This window comes from Sorghum bicolor, chromosome 9 (genome assembly GCF_000003195.3).
Source record: "Sorghum bicolor cultivar BTx623 chromosome 9, Sorghum_bicolor_NCBIv3, whole genome shotgun sequence".
Taxonomy (NCBI): domain Eukaryota; kingdom Viridiplantae; phylum Streptophyta; class Magnoliopsida; order Poales; family Poaceae; genus Sorghum; species Sorghum bicolor.
The window spans coordinates 54,876,347-54,894,117 of record NC_012878.2 but is presented as its reverse complement, the minus strand read 5'-3'; the positions used below and the strand labels follow the sequence as shown (position 1 = coordinate 54,894,117).

Sequence of the window (17,771 nt, the reverse complement as noted above, 5' to 3'; positions counted from 1 at the left end):
ATTTTTTTCGATTTTATAAACGAAAAATCTTCACTTTTCCTCGCTTTCAACGTGCCTTTTTATCGGCGCTGCGCAAACGAACAGGCAAATGAGAACGAGTCGACATCGGCGAGGTGAAGTATTTCGACTTTTTGAGAACGTCTTGGGTTTTGGATTTTGATTGCCTATTTGCTACAAATGGCTTTCGAAGGATGGCTACTGAATTTGCAGACGCGTCTTGCATATAGTGATAGCTGGGTGCCACTTTCCAGAAGGGGAGGCATTAAGGGCATCTCCAGCAGTGCTACAGACTACCTAAATGTTTATTTGAGTAGCCACCCATTTTAATACTACATAGATTTTGCTTTCAACTCCAGCAGTACTACCTAAAACTAGCTACCCATTTTTGTCTTAGCAGAGGATGACTTCTAGGTCCCACAAACAGAGCATTAATGGGAGAGAGAGGCGTGTAGGTGGGAGAGAAGATTTGGGTAGTGTCTTTGACCCAACAGGAATGGGTATTGAGAGGGGGATTTAGGTAGCCAACAAATCTGTTGGGTGGAATAGGTAGTCTGCTGGAGTAGATTTTTAGCCCTCCACTACTCAGATTGGAGATAGGTAGTCCATTTAGGTAGCCTGCTGGAGATGCTCTAACAACAGAAAAGCTACACCTCATGACCGTTCACTCGATTTCTCTATCCTTGTCTTCGTCTCACTCTCTTCTTCTCCATCTTTAACAGGTTTAAGGTCTTGTTTAGTTCGCAAAAATTTTTGAATTTCGCTACTGTAGCACTTTCATTTTTATTTGACAATTATTGTTTAATCATAGACTAACTAGACTCAAAAGATTAATCTCGCAAATTACAAGTAAATTGTGCATTTAGTTATTTTTTATCTATATTTAATGCTTCATGCATATGCCGCAAGATTCGATGTGACGGGAAATCTTGAAAACTTTTGAAAACTAAACAAGGCCTTAGGAAAAACTTTTAGGAATAGGAAGACATGCAAACCATCCATCTTTGACGGTGGTGATGCCATCGGAGCGGGCAATTAAGGAGACAGTCGGTCAAATTGGGACAGGAGCCACCATGGCCTTGAAGGCAATGGGGGAGGGAAAGAAAAAAGTCGCCAGACATGGTAGCTAGCATCACGTCAGGAGGATGAAGATGCGAATAAAAAAAAACCAAAGTCAGGACTCTGTAGACATACTAAGACCCTGTTTAGATTGAGGATGAAAATTTTTTGGACGTCACATCGAATGTGTCGGAAGAATGTCAGGAAGGATTTTTAGAAACTAATAAAAAAACAAATTATATAGCTCGTCAGGAAATTGCAAGACAAATCTATTAAGTATAATTAATCTATCATTAGCACATGTGAGTTACTGTAGCACTTAAAGCTAATCATGGAGTAACTAGGCTTAAAAAATTCGTCTCGTGATTTTCAACCAAGCTGTGTAATTAGTTTATTTTTTTGTTCTATGCATGTGTCCAAAGATTCGATGGGATGGATGAAAAATTTTTGGATGAGTAACTAAACAGAGCCTAAAAAGGCATGACTGAAAATACTATTCACTAATTTATTATAAAAAAGCACTATTAAACTAATAAATTTAGCAGAGACAGACTTAGAGCGACAGACTTAGGTGAGGGGGAGACAGATTCTTTAACAATGAATAACATCTACTATTTCTAGCGAGAACGTGTGTAGTAACTCGCATTGAAGCAGAAAGCGAGGAAACGGCGATTGCCCAAACAAATTCATACTCGTCCCACACAAAACCATAAAGGATGAACTTTAGTTTACACTTCCTCTTATTTTGCCCAATTGTATTCACAAGATATGACGCTACTGATGAAACTGCACAAAGTCCACGGATTGACAGCATGGGACAGGCGCCCTTGGGTACATAGCAGGAGACTGGAAAGGTAACAAATGGAATACGGATCCGTAGATAACCATGGAGGCCCAGCAATGTCAAAGGTACTGTTTGGTTACTGCATAGCCGGTGATGATCACAACGCCCTCGTGATGCCTCATGCCTTAACAGCAACCAGATGATCTCTGGGCCCGGTTGCCACCCACCACGTCCACGGTATCTGGCACATACCTTCAAGAACAAATCGATAAGATCAAAAAAGGAGGCACGGAAAGAAATATACAAGTCAAAGAAACAAACGAATGGTGCTAGTCCTGAAACTATGCAAACATATCCCCCATGAAAAGGACCAGCACATGGTTGATGATTTAACATACTGTAGATAATACTGAAAAAGAGACCAACAGAAGTTATCTGTTTTCAAAATGTTACTACTCTAGTCTTATTGCAGCAAATGATGCTAGTCCTGGTACGATGCAAATACATCCGCAAAAAAGAGGATCAGCGAAAAAATGACTAACTTTGTTGATGACTAACTGGAGCAAAATACCAACAGAAGGACCCATTGGTATTTCAAACGTAATTACTCAGTGCTCCATTTTCTAGTACTTGGAATGATTAATGTCACATAAAACCAGTACTGTCAAATGTCATTCAAACATGCAGAGAAAAGAGAATCACAGTGTGCTTACAATTCTTCCTCTGGTTCATTCTTCAGAGCGTTCTTTACGATACACTGGAAGGCATCTTCCACGTTCGTTCCATCCTTAGCAGATGTCTCAAAGTAGGGGATGTTCCCTTTAGAAGCACACCATGCCTTTGCCTTTTTCTCCGATACCTAAAATGAAAGCAGTTTACGTTTCTAATCAGTACAATCTAGTTCAAGAGAAGAATTTATTCAGAGAGCAAATCGTGTAGTGGTATTTACCACTCGGCTGTTGCCACCATCTACATCAACTTTGTTACCCAACAGAACAAAAGGGAAATTATCAGGATCTGATGGGCTAGCCTGCAAAGGGAAACATCCAAAGTTAGACAAAAAAAAAGAGGATTGTTATGAGATTGAACTAATAATAAACCATCGGAAATATTTCACCTGAATTAGAAACTCTTCACGCCAGTTGTTCAGGTTATCAAATGATTTCATAGAATTAACATCATAGACCAGAACACAACAATCTGCTCCCCGGTAGAACGCAACGCCAAGACTCTGAAACCTTTCCTGACCAGCAGTGTCCCATATCTGCAAAGACATATTAAACATCATAAACCAGCGGATACAGGATGATTACAAAATCCATCTCTTCGCATGATATTAATCTGAATCTACATAGATTCCTTATGTACCCAATAGATTCGATGAAGATGGTGCTTATTAAGAAGCAGACAAAACATAAGAAATTACTTTAAATAGTTAGACAGTTATGATATGTAGATGGTTTGAAATGATTTGAACAGTCATTTGTTAATTATTTAGCAAAGAACTGAGATTATGGGAAAGTATAAAGAAGGGTTATTAATATAGCTGCCAAATGCCCCTACGCTAATCTGAACAACATCGTGCCAACATAAGCAGCGAAATCTGATTCACCAGTAAAAAAGAATGAAAAATAATGCAGACACCTAGAAGTTCTAAAGAGCATCTTCTTTTACTAGTAGTGTATTTCTCATGGGAATATTCAGGAGGCACATTTTCTAGCAGGAATACTTCACTACATTGATGCCAATACAGTAAATAAACGAATACATAAAATTGATGAAACTGACTTTTTGTCAACAGGAGCTAGTACTAGAGCTAGATATTTCAAGTGCAAGCAAACTGCCTAAACAAAACAGCATATTGTTTAGAATGAATCAGCCGCAACGTGCACGATGTTATGATGGCATAACAACTAAACAAGCAAGCATTCAAGTGTTGAACGGCAAACATCCTCTCCTATGCTTTTTATAAACATCAGAGCTGATCAGTTCGCAGACTGATTAATAAAGTACTAATCGGGGCTGAAGTTGACCTAAAGAAACCGAACTACTCGCACAGCATGGCCAGCGGAACCAAACCAATCTTACTTGCAGCGTGAAGAGCCTGTCCTCGAACTGCACCTCCTTGGTGAGGAAATCCGCGCCAATCGTAGCCTTGTACTGGTTACTGAACTTCTTGTTCACATATCTGAATTACACATCACAGCTCAAAGAAAACACAGCCCAAAACCAACCAACAAACCAACAAGAATAATAATAAAAAAAAATCAACGAAACGAAATCAAGTCAGCTTGTCAAGAATCGATCCGAATCGCAGGATACTGGTTCATCAAGGACGTCTTCCCAACCCTAGATCACAGGAAAACAGAGGTCAGCGAGAGACAAAAGGCAAAGAGCCCTCGCAGAGGGGAAGGGAGGGAGGGAGATCCGAAGCGCTCACCCGCTGTCGCCGAGGATGATGACCTTGAGCAGGGTGCGGCGGCGCGAGGCCATCGGGATCTAGGGCCCACCCGGGGCGGTGGCGATCTCCTCTCGCGTGCGGGGGGGACTGGAAGGGGGGCGAAGGGACAGAGGCCGGCCCGAGAGGTAGACCTGGCCAGAGAGTCGGGGAGGGGGAGTTGGGGTTGGGGTTGGGGAGCCGTCGCGATGCCGATGCGTTGCGTTTTGTGGTGGGCGCTGGAACGAACGACACAAGAGGAAAGGAAGGAAGGGAGACCCGGGGAACGGGACGGCATGTGTGGGCCACACCGTGGGCCACAGCGAGAGCAAGCGCATCATTTTTATTTACGATTGTTTATTTTTTATAAATATATATATATTTTGAACTTACTCCCTCCGATCCAAAAAGAGTGTCGTTTTAGGTTTTTGTGCCACAAGTTTGACTTGATTTGTAGAAAATATATGCAATATTTATATCTCTAAATAAATTTGTTAAAAAATTAGACTTAAAGATCTTTGTGATACTAATTATGTACTATAAATACTAATATTTTTTATTATATATTTAGTTAAAGTTATTTCTCGAGAAGCGAAAACGATATTTATTTTGAGACGGATGGAGTATATCAGTTTGATTGTACCTTTAAGTTTTTTTTGGGCTGTTGTCAGCCTGCAACAACAACGAAACAACAAAGCAGCCCAAAAGTGTATACAAATACAATGCTGCCTCCTCCGGTCCACAATTGTAGTCTCCAAAATATAGTTTTGATTATAGCTTATTATTGTTGTTTTATTAAAGTAGGCTTTATGACTAATAATCTATAATTCTATATATGATGTCTAGACTAAATCTTTAGAATTAAATTCATAGTCAAAATTCCAAGATTTCACCTTGGTCAAAATAACAGGAAATATAAAAATGTAGGAAGATTATAAAATTATAGATACTAGTTAGTCAACATGTATTCTTGCATATGGCTAATAATTTTACGAGATAAATCTTAGAAATTCATAAAAGGTTTAGTAGACATAGCTAATCAAAATTAGATATCTTTGTTCTCTCCAATTTGTACATATGGATTACCCGTAGAAATATTTTCTTACCATTTTCCGTCCATATTTAGATCTTGTTTAGTTCACCTCAAAAACCAAAAACTTTTTAATATTTTCCATCACATCAAAATCTTGCGGCACATTCATGGAGCATTAAATATAGTCGAAAACAAAAATTAATTATATAGTTTGTTTGTAAATCGTGAGATGAATCTTTTAAGCCTAGTTAGTCCATGATTGGATAATAATTGCCAAATAAAAACAAAAGTGCTACAGTATCAAAACCAAAAAATTTTGGGAACTAAACCAGGCCTTATAGTAATGAGATACTTTATATGTTTCTTTTATTCATATATCCATACGTTTTTGTTTTGTGTCGCACATTTAGTTGTAACCTTAACTTAAGTTATGTGTTTAATGTGGAAGTAGGTATCATCATCGGTTACAAGTTCTAAAATACATTTATACTAAAAGCAAACCCCCTTTGCGTACAATGCTGCAGGACTGGCGAATGAAATTTAGTGAATGGTGTGATATGCTAATATACATAAATAAATACATGTTAGTAGATCATATTATTCGTTGTCATGGATAGCTTGCATGAATACATATATGCCATAATTATATGTGCTATGAATAGATATGTGCCATAATCACATGCACTTGTGGACTGCGATATAGTCATATAGATGATGGCTTGAATGTGGAGATAGAATTCTAGTGCGGTCTGGGATCATAAGATATATAGATGTACAAAACATTATCCATTTGTTACTTTAATCAGAATTTTCTATGTTTACATTAACAAACACCGTGTACAAGCATATTTTTGAAGTGATTTGGGATAATTTTTATAGTGATACATGTAGTTTTTGAGATGCTGATTTATGTGTTATTTTTACTAATTTTAGAAATGTATGAATTAGATGCAAATCAAGATGTTTCTCTATTTCATTTTTGATACTATCAAAGTTGGGTAACTTAGAGGTTACTTTAGATTATTTCTTATCATGACATAGTTAGTTTAGATGGCGATAAGAGGTTATTTTTTATAACAACACATGTGAGTATTTTAGATATAGATTTAGGGTACTCTAGTTGAGAGTATCAGTGACGTAGAGGATAGTAGAGTTTAGATATAAACTTTTTTATGTTATTTTAGACTCTGTAGAAACATAGTTATTATATAATTTTATCGATATGGTGTCGATAAGGATAAAAATTTACTGAAGGTTTTGCAAAAATTTATGTTGCTCATCATTTACTCGAACACGTATTATGAGGATCATGTGGAGATTAGTGTATCTGGCCCATCAATCTTGTGACTTCAGGTCATCATTTGATTGTGTTGGGGATCTGGATAGAGATAGATAATTTGACCGGTCGGCCGGTGCGGTGTAGCAATGATAGCAATCGAAAGCTTAAACTAAGTGGACGCCAGTGGATGCTAACTATCCACCTGTCATTCAGCAATCTCTGGCGCAGCACAACGAAGCAAAAAGGCACATGGGACTACAAGAAAGTTCCATACAGCTAATCTCTATCACGAGACGAATCAAGCCGCTACATCTCACTCTACAATATCCTGTGTTCTCCAAAACTGACTGACTGGGAAAGTTTGCACTTTGATCAAAAAATTTGCTACCAATTTTATCTAGCAAACCCTTGGACCAAAATGATATGAGCAAAGCTAGAAAAGTTCTACTCCTACCACTAACCTGAATTCCTGATTGCTTGTATTGTGTACCCCAAAATAACGATATGCCCAAGAAAAAACTTTTATAAGACATAAAAAAAACGCTGCGTCACTCGGTTTGTCCCGACCGCGTGCGGCGGGCAATCCCCTCGGCGGCGCCGATCTCGCCGGACCTCTGTCCATCCCTGCCGGCCGCCGCGACTGAGGCAGTGGACACGGTGGTCTGCGTCCGGCTCGTGGCGCCGTGCGCGCTGGCCGCCGCCTCGCTCGTGGCGGTGGCGTCGTCGTCGCTGGAGCTGGACGACGACGGGTGCAGCCCGTACTCGCTCGTCGCCTCGCTGACGTAGCTTTTCTCGGTGAGGAAACCCCCGCCGGTGGAGGAGGTCCCCGGCACGAACGCCATCCGCCTCATCCGCCGCAGCTGCTCGGCCGCGCCGCCGTCCACGACCTCGCTCTGCCCCGGCGCCACGCCGGCGTTCAGGGCCTCCACCGACATCTGCCCCTCCAGGAACCGCACGATCTGCGCAGTCCACGAGACGAAAACAACACGTACACTGCTGTTAGCTTCTTGAAAAAAGAAAGGAAGAAAGAAAAATTAAAAAAATGCAGCGAATGGAATCATTCGCAGCTTGGGCGCGATCGGTCGGTCACCTGGCTCATCCGCGGGCGGGACCGGGCTGTGGTCCGCACGGCGGCGGCGGCGCAGGCGATGAGCCGGCGCATGTTGACGGCGTCGTAGTTGGTGCCCAGGCTCGGGTCGGTCAGCTCGTCAAGGTCGTCATCTTCCAGAGCTCTTGTCAGCCTAGGCCTTGACTGCACCAAAAACATTCACCGGAAGAATAATGGCAGAATTAGTCACCTCGCTCTGCATGAACATTCAGTCAAAATTCAGAACAATGAGTCAAAATTCAGAGTAAACCCACCCAAGAAACCAGAGTCTCGTCATTGTCTGGCTCGGGCGACAGGACAGGCGTCATCCCTGTTATCAGTTCCAGAAGCACTACTCCGAAGGAGTAGACGTCGGACCGGTCCGTTACTTTGCCGGTGGTGGCGTACTCCGGCGCCAAGTATCTGAAAAACGTGCTTATCACTGACAATCAGTCCTGCTGACAATGCTTTCTAGTTCCTACTAGATACAGTCATAAACTTCTTAATCACTTTTTAATTAGTAACTCTATATAAATGTTGTGGAGCAACCGGTTTACCCGAAGGTTCCCATGACGCGCGTGGAGACGTGAGTGTCATCTGCCGGCTGGATCTTGGCCAACCCAAAGTCTGAAACCTGCACAACAAATGCTCGTTTTTCAGACAAATGCATGCATGAGCATGACATCCAAGATTCACACACCGGCCAAGAACAAATCAGTGTGATATATGCTGAAATCACTTGCCTTGGGCTCGAAATTGTAATCCAGAAGTATATTTGCCGCCTTGATGTCACGGTGGATAATCTTAGGATCACCTGAAACCAACACCGGGTATTATCGTCCCATCAACACAACCAAACTAGTCTAAAAAAATTCAGACAAGCAGAGTGCTGGTCCTTACAGTCCTCGTGCAAGTAGGCCAATCCCTTGGCCGACCCAAGCGCGATCCTCCACCTCTGCTGCCAATCCAGAGGCGGCCGACCAATCCCTAGAACAATGCATACAATAAATCAGCGAATAATATTTTTAGCTATGATTTTTTAGACAAATAGGCGGCGACAGCGAGAGCGTAGCATGGACATGGACATGGACACGTACCGTGCAGGTGGAGCTCGAGCGTCTTGTTGGGCACGTACTCGTAGACGAGCAGGCGCTGGTCGCCGTGGATGCAGTATCCGACGAGGGAGACGAGATGGCGGTGGTGGACACGGCTGATGATCTCCACCTCGGCGCGGAACTCGCGGTCGCCCTGCCCGCTCCCGGGCCGCAGCCGCTTGATGGCCACCTCGCCGCCCCCCTCCAGTGTGCCGCGGTACACGTGCCCGAACCCGCCCTGCCCGAGCAGGTTCGCGTCCGAGAACCCGCCTGTCGCCGCGACCAGCTCCGCGTACGACACCGTGCCGCCCGTGACCGGCGGCGGAGGAGGAGGCGGCGGTGGGCGCAGGGGACCCGAGAGCGCGCCGCTGCCGCCGCCGCTGGTCTGCCACGACTGGTGCGCGAGCATCTGCTGCGAGTACGACTGCGGCGTGGATTGTAATGGCGCTGACGACGGCGGCTTCGATTGCTGCTGCGACGACGTCACCGGCAGCCGGGGCCCGTAGACATTGCCTGAAAGTTGAGAAAATCGTTGAGACCGTTGACGATTGCAGTGTGTCACGAAACACCAATACGTGGAATTTTGACCTCTTTTGGTCACTAGTCGTCACTGGGGTCATGATTTGTGACGACGACTTAAACACTTTAACAGTCTAGTCGAACCAGAAGCAGGAAAAATGCAACAAGAAAAGCAGTATATGCAAGTATCAAACACGTAAAGCGATCAATGACGCAGAGAACTCTAGATTGTATACACACTTGTATAGCCATTGCCGTTTCCGTCGCCGAATTCATCGACGAGCCACTTTTACGCGGCAAGCTGCCACGAGTCAAAAGCCACACTATGCAAAGCAGAGCACACGGTTTATCCACAAAACCGGCCAGCCGGACGTTCAGCTTCAACAAGACAACAACCAACTCCCCGGTCCATGGTGTACGTGTCGCCATCGTCATCAACACCGGCAAAGGTTGCTGCTGTGACGACGCCGGCGGCGCACGAGTGGCGAGTGCGCGCCGTGATGCGTCGTCCGAGCCGCGGGCCCCGCGTGCGGGCACGCGCGCGATTTCTTACGTTGCTTGACGCGCGAGCGCACTCACGCGTGTAGATGTCCACAAACTTAAACTTTGCTAGTAGCTACTACTGCGGTGGTGCGCTTGCACCGGCCAAGCCATGTATGGCGGTATGGGAGTGTTGGCATACGTACCGCCGGACGGAGCGCTGCGGCGGCGTTGGCGGCGCTTCTTGGAGCAGCAGTAGATGAGGCCGGCGATGAGGCCGAGCACGACCACCGTTGCGACGGCCACGGAGACGCCGATGACAGTTCCATTTGAAGCGGATGGCGGTGACGGCGGTGCCGGAGGTGTGAATGACGGCGAGGAGGAAGGGCCATCGCTTGGGGGCGACGGGATTACGCCAGGAGGAGGTGGGGACGACGAAATTACGCCAGGACGGGCGTGAGGAGATGGCGGAACAGGAGACGGCGAGAGCGGCGGCCGTCTGGGCGCCGCTGGAGGATCTGGTCGGAGTGGAGATGATGGCGTCGCTGGTGGTGGCTCCGGCGCCCTTCGTCGCGGGGACGGTGGTATGTTTGGGGCCGGGACACCTGGAGGAGATGGAGTCACTGGAGAAGGTGGTGACGGCCTTGGCGGCTCCGGTGATGCTGGGGGAGGTGGCGAAGGCAATGGTGGCACTGGTATTGATGGAGATGGCGTCAATGGAGAAGGCGGAGACGGCACTGGTGGCACTGGCGTCACGGGAGCAGGCGGGGATGGAACTGGCGGTGGCACTGGCGTCACGGGAGAAGGCGGCGACGGCAATGGTGGTGGCCCTGGCGTCAGGGGAGAAGGCGGGGACGGCAATGGTGGTGCTGGTGTTGACGGAGATGGACGAGTGGGTGCGGGTGGTACTGGCGGTGCGGGTGGTACTGGCGCCACGGTAGGAGGAGGGGACGGCGTTGCTGGTGCTGGCACCGCAGGGGATGGCGGCAGTGGCGTTAGTGGCGCAGGCGTCACTGGAGGCGACGGCGTGGGCGTTGGTGCAGGCGCCGGTGGCGATGGCGCCGGTTGCATTGGAGGCGCCGGAGTGGGCGTTGATGGTGAAGGCGGCATGATCGGAGGGGACGGCGTTGCCGTTGGTGGTGTCGCAGGGATCACTGGCGACGACGGAGGAGGGATCACTGGCGGCGACGGCGTTGGTGTTGATGGCGCAGGCAACGGTGGTGGCATCACCGGTGGAGATGGTGGCGGTGCTGACGGCGTGGGCGGCGCCACCGGTGCAGGCGGAGAAGGTATTGGTGGCTGCGGTATAGGAGGAGACGCCGGTGGTGCAGCTGGTGTCGCCGGTGGCTGCGGTATAGGAGGAGACGCCGCTGGTGGTGGTGCAACTGGTGTCTCCGGTGGCTGCGATACAGGAGGAGACGCCGCCGGTGGTGGTGCAGCTGGTGTCGCCGGTGGCTGCGGCGTAGGAGGAGGAGACGCCGCCGGCGGGGGAGCAGCAGGCGCCACTGGTGATTGCGGGGGAGGAGCCGGCGGAGCAGATGGTGTGGGTTGCGGGGGTGGAGTAGATGGCGCCGGCGGGTCAGCTGGTGGTGCCGGTGGATCAGGGGAAGACGGCGGCGGATCAGTTGGTGCCGCTGGCGCCAGCGGTGGGGGTGAAAGTGCCGGCGGAGCAGATGGAGTTGGAGTCGTCGGTGGCGGCTGCAGTAGTGGAGGCGAGGGAAGCGGCGGGGCGGGAGGCGAAGAAGCCGGAGGATCAGGCGGCGGAAGAAACACCGGTGCCGGTGGGATAGGAGCAGGAGGAGTCTCTGGAGGAGAAACAGCCGGCGGAGCAAGCGGGGTCAGCGGCGTTGGCGGCAGCGGAACAACTGGCGCTTGCAGCGGTGGTGGATCGGCCGGCACCGTGGGTGATGGAAGCGACGGGGCGGCTGCAGCGGACGTGGCTATCGACGACGGCTCTGGAGCGCTTGGTGGAGAAGGAGGCGACCCGGCTGTGGCTGCTGGTGGAGCAGTAGCAGATGGTGGAGGCGAGGAAGTATTTGACGGCGGGGCCGACATGGCGGCGCCTGCGCGACCACTGCGCCCCGTCACGCGTCGCCGTGGGAGGGGCGGGCGTGTAGCGAGGAGATCCCGTAGATTCCGTTGGCTTTTAAGCTTGGCGCCACTGTGGACCGACCTCCGGAAATCTTAACAACCTTTTAGTGTTTTGTTTGGATTGGATTGTGTGGTGAACTGGTGAAGTGAAAACAAATCCCAACAAATTTTTGCAAAGGCATTTTTGACGAACAAAGGAAAATTCGCAACAAACCGCCGCGGCACGGCCATGCGTGCTCGTCCACGCCTCCACGGGCCGACGAGAAGAACTAGTAATCTGGACCGTGTGACGGACGTCGAAACCTGAGAGAAAAATCCGTAGCCCGTGCGTGCGGTGCGATGCGGCTCTCCCAGGGCCAGGACTGGTCCAACTGCAGCCCGACTACTGGACCGATCTGGCTCGCGCGATGTGCCGGAGTCCGAGCCCGCTGACAGCCCAAACGTTGATGGCAGCCCGTTCCAGATTATGTTTTTTTGGTTGTTTATTACATCAGGCACTCACAATGCAAAACTTTATCACAGAGTCCAAGATAATTAATTACATATTATTTATGATATTTTGCTGATGTGTCAGCATATTTATTGACGAAAGAGATAAAAAAAACTCCAAGTCTTATTTAGGTCTTGTTTAGTTTCAACTAAAAACCAAAAACTTTTCAAGATTCTCCGTCACATCGAATCTTGCAACACATGTATGAAATATTAAATATAGACAAAAATAAAAATTAATTGTACAATTTATCTGTAAATTGCGAGATGAATCTTTTAAGCCTAGTTACTTCATGATTAGATAAAGTTTGTCAAATTAAAACGAAAGTGCTACAGTGCACCAAAAAAATTCGTGTAGGAACTAAACAAGGCCTTAGACTCTAGGTCCACATTGTTCGAAATAATAAATAACTTTAGACTCTATGATAGAGTCTATATTGTGAATGCCACGTAGGAGTAGTGTCATCTTGACCAGTTCTTGATAGCTCCGGCGATGAGCTTCCAAAAGAGAAAAGACAATTATAAGTTTCTCTCCACGCAGACTATTAGTAAAGTTTTTTTCTTCAGAAAAGAGCTTTATGAGATAAGTTGTTTTGAAAAAGTTGTTTCGCAAAACTGCTTTATCAATAGCTTTATGCATGGATGAAAGAAAGAAATGAGAGAGAGAGTTAAGATAAGCTATTTTTTCAGTTTTATTCTAACTTATATCTTTGTGGAAGGAGAGAAAAAATTGCTTCATTCATAAAGCTATTTTGGAAAAGAGTGTTTGACAATAAAAAAAACAGCTCATGTGCCAAAAAGACTCTAAATTCCGCTTGGCATGGCTAAGAGTGGTAAGGCCAGTCTCAATGCATAGTTTCATGGCATAATTACGAAGACTATAAACTAGGTAACCAAGCCACATGAGTGTCATGGGGATGAAATTCCTCTCTCATCTAATGAAATTCCTTCATTTAATGACCCTGCCAAGTCAGCAATTTTCCTTATGTGGCACCCTATTTAATGTGCATGACACTCTCATAAAACACACATTGAGACTAGCCTAAGTGCTTGGAGCTGAAGCTAATGAAACAAAAAAATGATTTTATTAGATAAAAACGATTCCTTTGCTAAAATGTAAAGAGGAGCCGGAAGTGGCCGGAGTTTCACCAAACGGGATCTTAATGTCTAACTACACGATGCTGAAACTTTAGTTGTGCGACAAATTTGGCAAATTTTGATCAATTTGTTTCACACTTAGACAAGAGTTACATGAAACTAACTCGTCAACTCAGCTCGTGTTATGATAGGCTGGTTGGGTTCCAATTATATACAGCTCGTTTGGCTGATAAGCTATAACAGTTGGCTGATTTATTGTGAGAGAAAAATACTATTGAATGGTTGGTAGATTCGGCTGATAAGCCCAAACGAACAAGGCACACTGATAAGCTCTCATAAAACTCAAACAAACAGGACCTTAATTTACATTTCTATACTAAATTTTATTATGTGGCCTGTCATTTAAGTTTATTTTAGCAAGTTTTTGGTCGATCCAATTGATACAAAACATATAGAACTAATATCACTATGTACAACATTATTATTGTATATAATATATGAAACTTCTTTCTCTGTAATTCATCTCCGTTTTCTTTGAAGCTGAAGTCCGGTGTGGATGTGTAGGAGCATATTGGAGTGGGTGTGCAACTTTGAATATTGTAGCTGGTGTAGTGGTGTGTCTACGTACTTGAGAGTTGAGACATTACATGTACGGTCCACATTTTAGGTGCAAGTGTACAGCGGGGTTGGCACTATCTTCAGCTAGCTTGCATAGCAATGATCCTTTTCATAGGAAGCACCGTCACATAATTGGGGTGGTCCTCTCTCACTAACTATGCATTTAAGCTCTAGTGATCATTGCTGCTAATGATGGGCGATCAACAACTTTCCAGAAAGGATACAGGATAAAGCTAGTAGATATTCTACACCTCCGTTTCTTTTTTATAATAAATAAAATAAGGTTTATCAGCCGGAGTAGCAACAATGAACACATAAACAGCTTGCTAATGTACTAGCATATTCAGTGTCGTGTCTACTGCCACTCTTACTACTCGGGTCTCCTCAAACCCCACCCCACTCAAAAGAAGACTTTACACTGTATATTGTCAAAACATGTACCCCCTCTGTTTAAAATACAAGGTATTTGTAAGTTGTGGCACCTTGCTGCAACCCACTAAAAAAAATCAAACCTTTTAAAGTACAACACACTTAAAAATATTGTCTTGTTTACATGCAAAACTATTTTCGAAAATGTTTTTAAAGCTTGCATTAAAATTCATCATATGCATTTTTTTAGAGTTTGTATGTTTTCCTAAATTTATTTGTGGCACCAAAACAAATCAAATCCTTCAAGACACTCTCCCCGAGGACCAACAACCATTTTTCGCATACTTTCTTGTTTTGGCTTATTTGCTATTTGGAGTTTGGTGGGTAGACCCCTTTCTTTTGAAACTACTTCCCTTTTGTCTTAGTAAACCTCTCTTCAAAATCTTGTTTTATCCATATCGTGAAATCCCTCCCCAAATCCTATTTCCTTCTTATTTCGAAACTTGTTTCTTATTTGGAATGTCTACTTCAAAATCACGATTTGCTCTTACTTTCAAAATCTTCCTTTCATTTGAAAGACCTTTTTTAAAGCCTATTTTTTTTATTCTTCGTATAACTTTCTTCTCGAATTCATCTTTGTAACTAGCCGGTTACCACCTATTACTCTGAGCATTCTCTTCTGAAACCTAAGTCCACCTAAACAGCCCAAAATCCTACCTAGCTAAACTCCTATTGTGTTAGGACTTATTGAGTACTCAACCCTATAGTATATTATGTTTTTAGAAAGGAAGTTGTAGCACCTTATACGGATACATGAGTTTGATGTCGTAAAGCCTATACAAGGGGGAAGACACAAGCGTTCATACAAGGATATAAAGATATAAAATGCACAATAGACTTGTCCTTATTCCAAAAATTTGTGTCCCTGTTCGCTTGAGCTTATCCGCCAAATGTGCTAGTCATTCAATAATTTTTTTCTCTCATAACAAATCAGCGAACCATACATTCAGCCATGACTTTTCAGACAAGTGTCCCCCATATGTTTGTTTTTAAGTCTCACTTTCTTTTTCGGTCCTCATATCTCTGTAAACTTCTCTCCTCTCGAGTCATCTCCTCTCTCTAGCTTCTCTCCCTAACTTCTCGTCCCAGTCGCTGACTGCTCTGCCTCTTTCAGTCCTCCTGAGCCGACGGCTATGCCCCTCCTCTCTACGTCGACAACCCCTCTCCCATGCTAGGAGCACGCCCGCTCCTACTCGATCGTACCGACGCCCGCTCCCCTATGTTGACAACTTGCATGTAGCAATGGTGCAAATGAGAGAAAACATTATGTGTTCGTACTATGCGAGCGCCAAGGAGACACTCACATGGTGAGCTATAAAAGTAGAATTAGATCTCATTTAGTAGAGCTCTAACCGGCTGTAGCTCCGTTTCTTACTACTGAGAAGCTATTTTTATGTCTTCTCTCAAAATTGAACTAGGAGCTGATAAATTCACTATTTCTAGGTTTGCCGGCACCAACTCTTTCGCGTATTATAATAATAAGAAGTAAGAGTGTAGTTATTAGTCATCCTAAACAGGATCTTGAGACAATTCGACTGCTTATAGAGAGAGACCATTTGCAATGTTGAGCATGCTCTTATGACAAAACTAGATGTCTAGATGGATTCATATTGTGATCAGAGAAAATACTATAATTTATTAGAGTAGCATTGGATCCTAAGTTTGGAACTCACAGTGATTAGCTGGTATAGTACGGTGGTATTGCATATGCACGGCCGCTGGTACTGTCTCGCAGCTCGATATAAAGTGAGTGAACGTGAACCACCTCGACCTCTCCATCCCACACTGGCACACACCTTCCTCAGCAGCCGCCTCTCTCTCGGTCTTTCTCCCCCCATCCTGTCAAGCGTGCCATGGCCCTGGACATGGACAGCGAGCCGTCCACGCCGACGACCCAGTCCTCCTACTTCTCGGGCTGCATGTCCTCCCCAGCGTGGCTGCCGCCGGGCGTGCGCCGGAGCCCCGCGCGCTTCCAGCTGCTCGCCCGCGGGGACGACGCCGCGGGCCGCGGCGGCGGCCGGCGCGCGTGGAGAGGGCTGCTCCGGCGGCTAGTGCGGGAGAGCAAGAGCATCGTCTGCAGCAACGCCTGCAGGGCGCCCGTCGCGGCCACCTTCAAGTACGACGCCGACAGCTACGCCAAGAACTTCGACGACGGCCGCTGGCACCACCGGCCCTGCAGCGCCACAGCCGCCGCTGGTTGCCCCTCGCCGTCGCCGCTGTCGAGCCGCGCCGTTGATCATCAGCCCACCGGACCGGAGAGAGCTAGCTAGCTTCTAGTTGTATTAGTAGATTCTTGCTTATCTTTTCCCGCACTTGTTGTCTGGTTAGTTGAGTTGTAGCTGTTCATCTTGAAACGGTGGTTGCAACGCCGGTGTCGAGGATGACGGATGGCTTCATCAGTCATCACCATGCCGTTGCTTCTTGGATGTACAGAGGATTGGAGATGTCTCAAACAGAGTTCGTTCTTGGAAGAACTCCTCCTTGTGAATCGTGCGTCCCACCCCCGCTCTCGATTTCACTTGTGTTCATGAATTCTTGTGAATCGTGATGAACTGATGATCCGATTTTTTTATTAAAATTAATCAGCCCACTGTCCTAGAAAGGAGCAGTGGAGCACTCATCACTGATTAGACAAGAATTAATTTGGTTGGGACTTGGGAAGGGAATGAGGTTATGGGAGTGGGGGTAGGAATTGTTTAACAGGAAAGTGAGCAAAAAAGCAACGCGGCGCAGATCAACCACCTGAGGAAAAATCAAGCAGTAACCAATAAATACAATATAGCCATGATATGGATGCATCATGAGTGAGATGATCGAAAAAGCAAAGCCTCACTGTCAGAGTGATGTCTCTAGTCAGCATCAAGCTCGATAACTAAACCGTGTGGAATTAATCCATGGATTTGCTTTGCATCTGATATGTCAGTAGCGTTAGTGCCATCATATCTGATTTCTTCAGGGCAAGCAATAGATATCCCTTGCTTTGCTTTGCTTTGCTTGCAAAGCGAATTAAAATTTAAAACAGCCGGTCCCGGCGTAGACGAGGGCGGCCTTTTGGATCTCTGGCGCCCTGTTCGGTCATATCCGTCTTGACCTGGCATTTCCGGCACGGCATTGCTTGTGGCAAGAGCAAGAGCCATTGGTTGGTTGGTCGGTTCGTCCTGAATTCTGGTTGTGATGCCGTGCCATCTGAAACCGAACTACATGCGGCTGCAGTACTGATGACACTAGCTTACCAACAGCATTACTAGCGTATAGTAAATGTGGAACAGCATACATC

General features: G+C 46.0%; 2 protein-coding genes across 2 annotated transcripts; both read right to left on the bottom strand.

Annotated features, from left to right (window-relative positions):
* On the bottom strand, positions 1,719-4,527 carry LOC8082976 (ras-related protein Rab7). The gene is made up of 7 exons (XM_002440034.2): positions 4,281-4,527; positions 4,163-4,189; positions 3,929-4,028; positions 2,958-3,104; positions 2,790-2,870; positions 2,554-2,699; positions 1,719-2,092 (listed from the first exon to the last, which is right to left on the bottom strand). The coding sequence occupies exons 1-7, from the start codon at positions 4,331-4,333 to the stop codon at positions 2,026-2,028; spliced, it is 621 nt and encodes a 206-aa protein (XP_002440079.1). The 5' UTR covers positions 4,334-4,527; the 3' UTR covers positions 1,719-2,025.
* Positions 6,752-11,923, bottom strand: LOC8067515 (proline-rich receptor-like protein kinase PERK2). Its single transcript, XM_021447168.1, has 8 exons — positions 9,976-11,923; positions 8,774-9,283; positions 8,577-8,663; positions 8,420-8,490; positions 8,234-8,310; positions 7,952-8,099; positions 7,680-7,841; positions 6,752-7,548 (listed from the first exon to the last, which is right to left on the bottom strand). The coding sequence occupies exons 1-8, from the start codon at positions 11,822-11,824 to the stop codon at positions 7,138-7,140; spliced, it is 3,315 nt and encodes a 1,104-aa protein (XP_021302843.1). The 5' UTR covers positions 11,825-11,923; the 3' UTR covers positions 6,752-7,137.